General features: G+C 42.4%; 1 protein-coding gene across 1 annotated transcript; it reads right to left on the reverse strand.

The window, feature by feature from the left end:
- Nucleotides 1-216: 216 nt before the first annotated feature.
- kcnk5a (potassium channel, subfamily K, member 5a) lies at nt 217-12,409 on the reverse strand. Its single transcript, XM_062397205.1, has 5 exons — nt 11,800-12,409; nt 4,162-4,273; nt 3,705-3,871; nt 3,437-3,605; nt 217-3,246 (listed from the first exon to the last, which is right to left on the reverse strand). The coding sequence occupies exons 1-5, from the start codon at nt 11,983-11,985 to the stop codon at nt 2,282-2,284; spliced, it is 1,599 nt and encodes a 532-aa protein (XP_062253189.1). The 5' UTR covers nt 11,986-12,409; the 3' UTR covers nt 217-2,281.
- Nucleotides 12,410-12,890: the final 481 nt, after the last annotated feature.

Below are 12,890 nucleotides of genomic sequence, written 5' to 3' on the forward strand. Positions count from 1 at the left end.
AGAACTCCTGGTTCTTTGCGCTTAATGCTAACATCAGCATGTTGACAGTGGCAACACTTAAAAGCAGATGCTATATCTTTGTTATCATGTTCTTTGTCTTATGTATAACATCAGGGTTTCTTTACAAAGCTTCAGAAAGACACCTTGACAAATAAACTAAATTTCATGCATTACATGTTCACAATATTAGTACAATGCAATGATCACAAAAACAAGTTTTATTAAACGTTTATTTTACATGAAATATATAGTTTTGTTTGGAATTAATATACAAACATGAATAATTTAATCATAAAAAACACAACTATAGTGGAGTTTTTACACAATGAAGCAACATTAACAAGAAAACAACACAATTAGGGACAATGGGTTAAACCAGCCTAACCTGTTCTTAGTCAAAGATCTAGAGACATGCTTTCAGTCCAGATAAAGTACCATGGCTGCATCCCAATGCAAATCTGAGACGCCTAGAAAAAACTGTGAAACTGAGTAGATGGAAATGGAAACCACCAAAATAAAGATGTCCCTGTAATGAAATGCACAAAGAGAAGGGAGAGGCGAAAAAAACACAGAGCTTGAAAGGTAACACCTCTTCCGTGAGTCACTGCAAAGTACATTCAACAGATGTTTTATTGTACTACATGTCCTCTGCTAGGCAGTGGAATTTAGGCAGAGTTCGGAGTTAAAACGGTGCCACGTGTTAACAGAAATCTACAAATATTGGAATATATTTAGAATATAAATTCCAACCAAATCTGGTATGAATATAGGAAACTGGTTAAAATTCAGCATGGCCTTGCCTGACACTGCCAATTAAAGTAACACTGTTAAAAAGTTATTGTGTGCAAGTTTATCCCGTGCAAAAGGCAGTGGGTTAGCAGGGTCTGAAAAAAAAAGACTGAAATGTAATGGACGTTCGATTGTGGTGTGTTGAGTGTACAGTTGTATTCACGTGAAACAAAAAAGGGAAATACAACAATAGTCAGCCCCAATACTGCTGATGTTGTCTTATGACAAAACGTACGTCAAAAGGACCATTGATCACTTACAGGTCCACCTTGGCTACCAGTCGTGGGCAGCACTTCTGTCATACATGCCAGTGTGAGCCCCCCGAAGGCAAACAAGTAGCAAGGCCATGTCCTGAGCTGAGCTGTGTTTGTGGCCACCCATTGATTGGCTTCCAGCCAACGTTTACACGGCAAACACAATGAAACAAAAGGGTGCTTAAGAGAGAGGGAGAGAGAGTGGGAATATTGTCGTTGCATTGACATCGTGCGCTACCGTGGGGAGAAGAAGCTAGACGCTACAGATTTGACCTTCATCAGCAGGTGCAAAGTGTGTCGACAAGATTGGAAGAACAAAAAACAACCTCAGTTTAAACCACGTCCCCGGTGGAATCGTTCAGATTTAACCATAAAAACTTGATGAAATGATGAGTTTCAAATTTTCCTCACATGTGACCTTCGCGTAACTGATGACCTCTAGTGCAGTCACGAATCTGTCCCATACAGTCAAAAAAACAGCAATCACAGACACAACAAGTCATCAAGGACTTCACTAAATACAAATAAATTCGAAATGGAAAAAAAAAGAAGGGGGGAATTGGCACATTAACCATTCTAGAACATTAACTTCAAGGACAAATGTTTGGCTCAGGTTTTAAGACAATCTGTAATGGAGTGGACAATGAACCGTCCTTTTTTGGTGGAATTGTGCAATGGGAGACATATAAACCCATGTCGATTTAACTCTTTTAAATAAAAAGCTACTTTGTCCTTCATTTGAATAAATATAAAAAAACACCAATATGGTGAATATGTAATTAAGAAACTACGGGAAAAGAAATAAATTTCCACATAAAATTCCTTATCAGCCATTGAGTAAAAAAAAAAAATAAAGCACTTGTCAATAGTTCTGGGTTTGGACATTGCACCAAAATGTGTAGCCTATCATTTCTCAAACTGTATAAAACACAGAAATAGAGCAGATGGTAATACTCATGGGGTTACATGTCGTGTTCGGTAATAAAGATGTTAGACATCAGTTGTTCAAGAGTTTACAGGAAGCTCAACTTAAAAAAAAAAAACTATCAGGCAATATGACGTGAACGTTCAAAAAATCATCGATCTGAAATCTGATCTTGGCAGTGTCATTATCAGAGCCCCTGACGTTGCAATGGGATCTGATATCATTCAAATGGCTCACATTAGAATTTGTATACTTCAATGCTAGTCCAAACTAGTCAACGACAGATGAACAGCACGCTGTGTTGACTTAAGTTTTAAGAGTCTGTATTTTCTTCCTTTGCATACTCCTCTACAAGGGTCTCATACGAGTGGCTGTGTTCTGAACCGTCACTGGTGAACACGGAGCCTTCAGATTCAGAGCTGTGCTCCTCCTTGGAATTCGTTTCAATGTTTTCGTCACATGTCGTGATTGATAGTTTTGCTTTGGAATGCCCATCATCATCATCATCATCATCATCATCGCCGACATCGTCCTCCTCCTCCAGGTTATTGCTGAGGAAATTTTCCTCGTCAATAAAAGTAATGTTTGCATTTTGGAATGTCAGGGGGTGGTACTCTTTTGATTCCCACGTCCTTCGACCACCCGTTCCACATTCTCCCACTCCGCGTTTCTCAATATCGACATCTTTATCAAGTTGGTTCTCGTACATTTGGTCCTGGTCCAGCTCTAGGTCGCCCTCTACCTGATCTTCTGTTAGCAGCAAACCGTTGTCTGAGCCCAGGAGGTAGTTCTTGGACTTTGAAAAGGCAACGGTGACGCGGTCACTGAAACTGTAGCGTCTCTTCTGTCGAGGTGAACGGTCCAGACTGAGGATGGTGTTATACAGGGGAGCGTCATTGCAACTCTTGGAGCGGTTGATGTCTTTGGATTTATCGATGCCGTTACCGGCACTGCCAGAAATCCTCTCCTTTTTCTTGCTGCCGATCTGTTTTATCAGGTCGTTGTAACCTTCCTGCTTCTTGGACAGAAAGCTGAAGATGTTGACATCGTTGGGAGTGGGAGGCAGACGAAGGGCGGCCTTGTGAGACTCTTTGTAGTGACGGAGCTCGTCTAGAGAGAGCTTGCGCAGCTTACGGCGTTTCTTCAGGGCCTTGTGAGCTTCGACGACCATCCGCACTTTCCAGTTGAAGAACAGAGAGAGCCAGGCCAACCCCAGATAAATCCACACCTCCACAAAGTAACGGTACAGAGTTGGGTATTCTTTATTTGGCTCCACACCTGTAGAGCAAAGACATTCGTTTTGAGTCATTTGAAATCTGACTGGTTCAATAGATAGATAGATAGATAGATTACTTTATTCATCCCCGAAGGGAAAAGTGATGACATGACTGATTCAATAAATGTGACATGTTCAAGGCCATCAAGAGGAAGCTGCTTTTATCTAGAGGTTTTCTATGTCTCATCTCACCTGCTACTAGGTCTCCAAAGCCGATTGTAGTCAAGGTGACAAAAGAGAAGTACAAGCCTTCAATGTATGTCCAACCCTCCTGGGACATAAACACAAAAGGTGGAAGCACTAAATGGACCAGCACGCCCCAGAGGATAAAAATGGCTGTGCAGGTAAACTGAGCTTTTCTCTGAAAAAGAGAAAGAGAAACGGTTACCTCAGGTCAATATTTTATACCCGATGTTAAAATATGTTCGCCAGAATAAAAAAAATGCCATCATCAACATACCAGTGAAAACCCTTTCTTGGTCAGGTATTGGCCCAAGTGCTTGGCTCTGCCACCAAAGAACTTTCCCAGCTCACTGATCCAGGTGAGACACAGCGGCACACCGAACAGCCCATAGACGATGCAAAATAGACGGCCTGCTGACGTTTTGGGGGCAATGTTGCCATATCCTTTAAAAAAATCAAACAAAAAAAGAGAGGTTGTTACAGCCATATATAGATAATTCAATAATTTAGACATTGTAGAAGGGCTTCAGGATAAGGTTCTTCAGCATTCAAGTGTAATATTGTTTATCACAGTAAAAAAAAAAGTAAGGAAGTGTTAAACGAATGCCTGACAGCCCGGCGCACGTTTGTGCCTATTAGAGCAAAATTGCATTTGTCAAAACAAAATTAAAAAAGAAAGCCCCTTTTCTGAGCAGAACTAGATTAATTACTCCTGAACCTCTAAAAGCTCTTACCGATCGTGGTGATGACTGTGGCGGCAAAGATGACAGCATTTGGCCAATTCCAATTGTTGAAAAACTTGCTGCCCGTTATAGTGACCCCCTGGCCTGCAGCATCGGACACCACCTGAGGGCAAGAAAGGAGGAAAAACAAGACGATTGAGTAAAACGATGGAAAAACATGACATTAATTGAATGTTATAAAAGAGTCTAATCTGAATAATCTAAAAGAAGACAGGACGTTTGTCGTGTGCAAACTCAATTTCTTGCACCGCATCCTTCCTGCCGTACGATCACATCTCGTGCGGAGCTGATGAGCCGAAACGACACGGCACCCCGGAGAGTTGCCTTTAACCCGAGGGCTCGGTAGTTCCAACTGATGCTTACTTTAGTATGGAAACAGGAAGGCAAAAGCTACATCCCTAAACAGCTAGTTCTTAAACACGATGGAATTTTGGATTAAAAAGAACCAGTTTATTCTCTTGCTTGTCCTTTCAAACATCCGAGGATGCACAAAGATCCCTATCATGATGTGCTGAAGCCACAGAAGATATTTGTCTCAAACATCCTTGAACATGACGTACTGAACATCGGCTAACAAGCAAGTTTTAGTGCTGAAATCAAGCGGAGGCAGAAAACACTTAAATCAATCCTGACCAAATGTGTGCTCGAAAGGCCACAACAGAAACTGAAGCGTCCCTTGTGTATTTAGAAACACTTGGCCATGTGTGCTGGGACAGTTCACCCCCCCCCCCCCTCCCCACACACACACCAAAGTTATTCTTTCTTCAAACGTGCTGGAAGTGAGGAGGGGAGTGGGGGTGAAATGTGCAGGGGTTGGCAAAATTCACATAAGCCCTAAAGTACTAGAGGATGCTTGGCTCTTTTAATAATAACAGGTCTGTGACAGTTCTGCAGTGTAATTACCGGCACGAGGGGAGGCCATTCTTTTGTCTGCTCTAACAACACAGCTCTTCCACTGGGCTTTAGGATGACAGTAGTGGTGAGCCAGTTTGTGTTCAAATCATGACTGGAAATTAAAGAGCAAAAACCTCAGTCGAGTGGATAACTGTACGTTTTTACATTTGCCAGTTCTTGTGACAGCATCTGTAATGATTGCTGTACGCATGGGGTAAACTAAGGGAATGAATACTGAGGAGTAAATGTTTTTTTTTTTTCTACTGGGAATTGATCAACCGTTCTTTCAATAACATAAACCTAGCCATGCTCAGGCCATTCATGGATATAATTTTTTTTTTTTAAAGGATCACAATGGGACCTGGATTCAGTAAGGTGCCCATTTAAATCCTTGTTTACTCTTAGGTATATAGCTTGGGGCAAAGCAACACATACATTCAAGTTGCATTTATTAGTCCCAAACACATGCACAGACATGCAATGGCACACTCATGCAGGTAGGGAAATTTAATCTCTGCTTTTGACCCATCTGGAGCAGGACACACAGAGCAGTGAGCGACCATGTACGGCGCCAGGGGAGCAGATGTTGGGGGAGTAAGGTGCCTTGCTCAGGGGCACTAGACAGGGTAGGGAGACTCTTGGATTTTTGGACAGATCAATCCAGGTTCGTCTTTTGTTGTCTCTCCGTGGAGTCGAACCAGAGACGAACCAGAGACCTTCTCTGCCCATAGTCCAAGTTTCTGCCACTAGACCACCGCCTTTCCAATTTATATCATAAGGAAGACAATTTTTTATAAATTTCTTATATTGGCTATTTTGGGCTGATTGAATATAGACAGGAAAGACATATCTTTGCCATTGACCTGTGCGAAAACTAAGTATATGCACATTTCCACCCACTACAGCTATATGAATATTGGTTGGTTCATTGCAATAAGCAGTCAGGTAACAATGTTCCACTACAGAGGAAGAGGGCCCATCGAGGTGTATCAAACCTCAAGTAGAGGAAAACCCTGAAGCCCAGTTGGAAGTCAAGAAACCTTCAGTCCCCTCATCTACACATTCCTGACGTTTTTTTGAGATTGACATTTAAGCTTCTCTACTCCTGCACCTCATTATTCATTTGGTCAATTTGTTTCCATTCCACTTTTCCAACTCTTGCAAGTTTGTTGTTTGTGCAATATTATCTTTTTTCAAATTTACAGAATTTCCACACTGGTTTTTATGACACTGGTCATGGAAACACACCTTGTGATACAGTATTTCCTCCATTGCAGCCAGTATGAAATCTGAATCCCCTCCCCTCCTACACCCTTGCACAGTTATGACTGTTTTAACAGCTTGAGGTTTGTTTGCTGTGTGGAAAAAAGGAAAAGAAAGTGACACGTTTAATCTTTTGTGGGTCACGTCTATGAACTGCGAGTGTTCAGTCTGCACCTTCACTTGAGCCCAGTGAGGGTGACTCATTGCCCATGTTCAGTCTGTCTGCCGGATAAAATGTGCTGAATTATCAGACATGCAAAGTGCTGATTCATAGGAATGCACTGGGAACAAATTGCAAGCAGAAATATAGGTGCGAGGGCAAAGAATATGACCTCTGAAACTAAATGCAGACTATGGAGGTTAAATGGTAACATGCTTATGCATTTGTTAAACATTCATTGAACTAAACTTGAGCTTAGCTTACACAACACTGGGAGGTGAAGCAGTTCATTTTCCTTATGAGCAATAAGTGTGTAAAAGTGATCACAAACCAGCTCATGAGGAAGTTGTTTCACTGGCGTCTTCACAAATCTGACCTCTGGATACTTGGTCATCAACTCACAGCTACCAACATAAATTCAAGATTGTTGGACAATTAAAATATAGACCCAATGAAACACCATCATTTGACGTGTCTTGAATTTTCTTCTTAATTTCAAAATTAGTTCTGGAAAAATTGTTTTTAAAAAAAGGAAAAAAAACAACAAATTAAATAAGCAATCATTGTGAATAACTTCTGCAGATATGAATCTCTCTAAATATTTTTTTAGCGAAGTAGCACTGTGCCAGGAGGGATAACCAGAGCATGACAAATTGAACGAGGGGGGGGTAAATATGTGAAGATGTTGTGCCAAATAAAATGAAACCACAAGCACAAAAACTTTGTGAACTCACTGATGATGATTTTCTACAAGCCGTAGAATATATGACAGAGTGGCATCCTAGATTTGACTAAAGTTAACACTTCACCAGTATTAAACAGTGGCAGAAATGTAGTTGTTGACCTCGTTTAAAAACAGGAAAAACTAACAGGATATCTCCGGATTTGGGACCATGGTACCAACAACTCAAGACATCGCACCATTATTGTCGATCAGAAATGTATGGATAGTTAAAATCCTATTTAGTTACAGCCCCAAGTATGTTACATTACATCATTGTATAAAATAATTGTTTATTGAATTTTGAAAACTTACTTTGCTTCAAATTATTTTAAGGGTTGTATTTTTTTACATTTGACAATTGCACAATAGTACCACTGCTAAAGGGGACAGTACACAGCACAACTATACAGACTGTGCTGTCTACAAGGGGAGGTGAATGTTGGACATGAAAAGGGCTCGCCATAAGGGAAAGTCCTACATACTTTCAAGACCCATGGCAAACCAGCACTGTGATCACAAGGTTACATGTTCTTTCCAGTTAAAACACAAAGTTTGCTAAAAATGTGAAGCTGTCAGCTGGAGGTTACAGTAAGTAGAAGAGACAGCGAGCAACGGTGCCAGAGTGGAAACAGAAATTCCAGCAAGAGCTCTTAATTTGTCTTTGTGATTTTCATATTTTCTGAAACAAACTAATAAATGTGGAAATAAAAATGTATCCATTGAATATACACTTTCAGTAAAAAAGAGAACTATAGACAAATGTTGCCACTGTTGTAAACTGAGGATTGCTCAAGATGTGAAAATGGATGCTATGAAATACATGAAGTTGAATTACATTCACACTGAAAGCAAAACATGTGACACAAATCCCATGACTAAACCAGAGCCTGTGCATCACAGACTCCTATAATGAAACACTCCCTTTAACTTCTGGGGAAGTGAAACAATTGCTTAAGTGCAGACTTAGCAGTTAGCACTGCCACATTCTGATAACCAGAGGACAGCATACCCTTATCAGCACAGCTGGCGGTGCTGCACACCGCTCCAGCTCCGAGGTACTTTTCCACTTCCAGCAAACAAGCAACAGCTGCTCGTGAGCAGGATTGACTGACTTCTAAACAATGAAGTCACTGCAGCTCGTCAATGTCATCCCATATTGATTTCTGATATGGAGGTCGATGGATAGAGAACAATGGCTCCAAGAAATAAAATGAAATTTTACTTTCTGCAGTGCAGCAACAAAAGAGCCAACACAGAGGGGTGTTGGAAAATCTAGAAAGGATCCGGGAAAGAGTTTACTACAAAGCATAAACCAATCAAGTCTTCACAAAGTAACATTAACAAGAAACTGGTGTTAATTTAGTCAAAGTACAGACAAATTGGGACAGTTTTACAGCTTTATCTGAATTTGGTAAACACATAAATGGACGAGCTGTAAAATCTTAAGACGGCAAAACCGTTCTTATAACACATCTGGTTAACAGAGGCCATACCATTAACAGGTCTGAAAGCATTAATGCCAAACATGTTAATTATCCTAATTCTTTGGTAAGTTTGATCAATATTTAATCAAACTAAAATTGTTGGTTTGTTGCAAGTTTGTTGCTAAACTAGGTTTATGACCTCCTGCACAGTGTAGTGACATTTGAAAGGGGACACAGTCCACTGTGGAGTCAAATCTAACTAATCACTGAGGTCAACAAAGTTATTTGTGTCTTGTTTATTAATTAGCCTTGAATTCTAAACTCGTGATGTTAACATCCACTGCTACCTTCCTTAACAATTTTTCAAAAAGAGGAAGAAAGTCTTGACCATTTCTAACCAGCGCCACGGCAACATCGACACATGACAAAGTTAACTATCCTAAGCAGTGAATCACTTCATTCATCTGCGCTTTCCATTCTGACCAGAGGCCTTGTTCCCTCTAAGCGTGTGACAGCAGTGTGTTGATAAGCAGCATTTGCAAACATCTTATTTAACCACAGAAACGTGATCTTCCCGTCATGTGCAGGGGGAATACTGGAGAAACTCAAGGAGTCATGCTCGCAAGTGAAATCAAAGCAACACAATGTTCCTCAGAAAAGTCAAGAGGCAACAAGTGCAGAGAAAAGCGGCGCTGAGGAAAAAGGCTAATTGAAACCCAAGTGACACGATCTCACATCGGGCTTTGACGTACAACTGAATATATGATTGTATGATACATTTTGCAGGCTGCCACTAATAGCACTGCTGGAAGGTAACTTTAAAACAGTCCTCTTTGAATAAAGCCACTCAGTCCAACAGCAGCAAAGACTGCCGCCTCAAAAACCATATTACACCTGAATAAACACCTCTTTCACACAGCTTCAACATAAAGAGATTACATGCATTTAAGTGGGGGGAGTTTGTGTTATAAGTTCTACTACCCCCCCCCCCCCCACCCCCCCCCACTGAGATTTTACGACCCCTTCTCAAGAGCCAACATTGATGGGCCATAAAATACAATGTTTAAAGTGTGACCACTTCAAGGGTCCTATAGTTAATAGTAAACTCCTTGTTAATAAAAACAGAGAAGACTAACTTTTACAGCCGCGCAGTCGCCTGCTCTTGTTAAGCCAGCTTATATATTTTAATTGTTAACAAGCCGAGCATAGTTTCCACAGTGGAAACCCAATAGAACTCACTGCTCCGAACACAAATGAGGCCGATAAAGTCACCACGTTTCTCCGTTTTTATATATACTGACAGCAGGGGGGGAAAAAAAGCCTTTAGAGCAGGTGTCTTGGCAAACTGCTACAGAGGAAAAACACCGGGAAACTGCACATCTACAACGGTGGTAACAGGATCGCTCAACTGTCTGTGTGGGTGAGGAAAGAGTTAAGGAGTGATTTAATATCATCTTCTGACAATGCCCTCAAAACCCCCGCACGTGGTATTAAGTGGTCTTTGTCACACGGAGCGCGGCGCAGCAGGAAATATTTCAGCTGCAGCCGAGGAGCCTCTGGAGAGTTCACCCCTGGAGCCTTCCAGCTGTTGTTGCAGCCGCAGCAAACTGTTGGAGGTAAAATTCCCAATCTCTCTATGATTATATTCCTGCAGGAGATTTTGGCCGGTGCAGCTATTTGGCTGTTGCGGAGGTGCCATGAGTGGGGGGAGGTTCAGGGACATATCCCTTTCAGAGGAGGAGAGGGTGAAGGAAGCAGGAGGGGCCGGGGGCGAGAAAGAGGGGAGGGTGGGGGGTTGTAATAGTAACTCCCCATTACTGATGTGGGCCCACAGAAGGGTAACAGGTTGAGACATGTTTCCGGTCAGAAGGCTTCATCCATACAACTACAGTTTTGTTTCGAAAACGTATTAACTCTGCCAGGGTTACGTCTGGCGTCCACACTGGGGAGTTTTCAGGTAAATTAATCAAGTTTAGAAACCGTGCTGGCCCTGTTTCCGTTTGAAAACTCTGGGAGGCATTGAAGTCGGGCAGACACTGCGATGACGTACACAGCTTGTTGATTTGGTTGTTTTGAAGCCTTCGTTGATTTGTCAGGCTCCTATCACGAGACCCATTTCCGGAAAAAAAAAAAATCGGCAATGGCCTCGACGTCCGGTGTAAATCACAACATGACTTTTCACATACAAGTGTTGTGACCCTGTTGTCTTTACCAACAGCTGTTCAGCAGTTACATTCTGCATGTAAACAGTGATACAACAGCTTATTTGTGCAATATGCAGCAATGTGTCCAGTGGGACCTGCAAGCCTTCCTGCTCAGTGTACACGGTGGTCACGTGATATGTGTTTTCAGGCACGTTGTATTAAAACTAATACTGAGCCATAACACTGTTGTGGACAGATTGTTTCACGTAGTAGTACCACGTATAAAAGCTTTCAACAATGCGTAGGTCCTGGAACCCATATAGTAGAATATATTCTGGGGACACTCATGTATGTGCCTTGGAATCATTTTACATGTGTACAAAAATATGTTTTCTCATATCCCCTGGCTGTGTATCGTGGGCCCCCCATCACACACATTTGTGTGTGGGAAACACACACAAATGTGTGAAATATCGAGGTCTTAGGGCAAGTGTAAAAACACCTGTGAGACCACAGTGGGTGACATGGTGTGTGCTCATTCAGAGCTGAAAGTAAAACCTATGGGGTCAATGGCACCACATTTACCAATAGTTAAAGAAAAGGCATTTTGATAAGAAATTGGCAATGGACCACCATGTACTGTGTCTGCAGAGGCTGTGGTGGGCTACAGGTTACAGGCCCTCCACTTCTGGCTATCAGGACCACTGCTACGCGCACGCACACACGCACACATGCACACACGCACCTGTATCATCCAGGTTATAAAATAATTATCTGCATTAACTATGGACACACAGTCAGGCTTCATGCATCACAGATAACAGGAGGGACCATATCTGTGGCAGACTACAGGAGACAAGTGTGTGTGTGTGTGTGTGTGTGTGCGTGCGTGTGTTTGGTGAGCGTTAGAGACAAACCAGCTGAGAACCATTAAGCCCTCGTGCCTTCCCTTTCAAATTAAGAGTGCAGCACAATGTGAAAACAGTTGAAAGTTGAAAAAAGTAAAGTTTAAGAACATACCTCAAGTATTCTGTCCAAGTCATCTCTCGTCAGACACGGATGCTCCTCCAGTATTTTATCCTTCTGGGAACTATAGTGCCTTGTAGCCAGCTTCCAATTGGGCTCCTCCAGGACTTGAAAAATGGCCGCCCCAATGGACAGGTAAAAAATAATGGCAGAGGTCAACAAGGGGCCTTTATCTACCATACTTTAAGTGCAACGACTCGGCTCAGGAGAGGGAGAGAGATAGAGAGAGCGCGCGGGATGAGGAGGAAGAGGAGAGGAGGGAAGAGAAGAGAGAGGAGGAAGAAGAGGGGGCGAGAGACAACAATACCCGAGCGTTACGCTGTATTCATTCTCACAGCGGCTCTGTGCGCGCGCATTCAAAAAGTGCGTGTCCCTCCGCGCGACGGTTCGGCACAATGCACGGTGACAGCATCGAGACGCGCACGGTGCATAAGTGTAGAGTGGGGCTGTGCGCGCGACTACTGCGAGTACTGCTGCTACTGCTGCTACTGCGAGTACTACTGCAACTTCTCCTGCAACTACTTCTGCGAGTACTACTGCGACTACTGCTGGCCCTGTTGTGTGTCTGTTGCTCCTCCACCACGTGCAGCTGCTGCACCACTGACCGCTGCGCATGTAGTGAACCGTGATCATGGGGGAGGAAAGGGGACACACGGGGGAGGAGAGGGATGAGTGGGGGGTGTGGAGCGGAGAGGTGGAGGATCCGCCCAAAAAGTGGAGTCTCTCTCTCTCTCTCTCTCTTCCTGTAACTTGGTATCACTGCAGCTTTTAGTCTAACACCCTCTCGCTGTTTGACGCCTACAAAGTGCAGATCAACTGATCTGAAGTCATTCGCCCCAAACTGATACAACTGTCACTTTTTCCCACGCCTGGAATTTGCTCAAGTTGCTTTGTTGCATAAAGGTCCTTGTATTGATTCAATTAAATAACCTCAGATGAATTCATGCGTTAAAATGAACACGTTTGCATTTGAGATGACCCCAATAATAATGAGTATTAAAAAACGTTTAGCTCCTTAAATAAATTATTTACTTTACTAATATTAATAACAATGATAGACTTAATTTATAAAGCAAAAGTCATTA

The sequence above is a fragment of the Platichthys flesus genome, chromosome 10 (genome assembly GCF_949316205.1).
Source record: "Platichthys flesus chromosome 10, fPlaFle2.1, whole genome shotgun sequence".
NCBI classification, from domain to species: Eukaryota; Metazoa; Chordata; class Actinopteri; order Pleuronectiformes; family Pleuronectidae; genus Platichthys; species Platichthys flesus.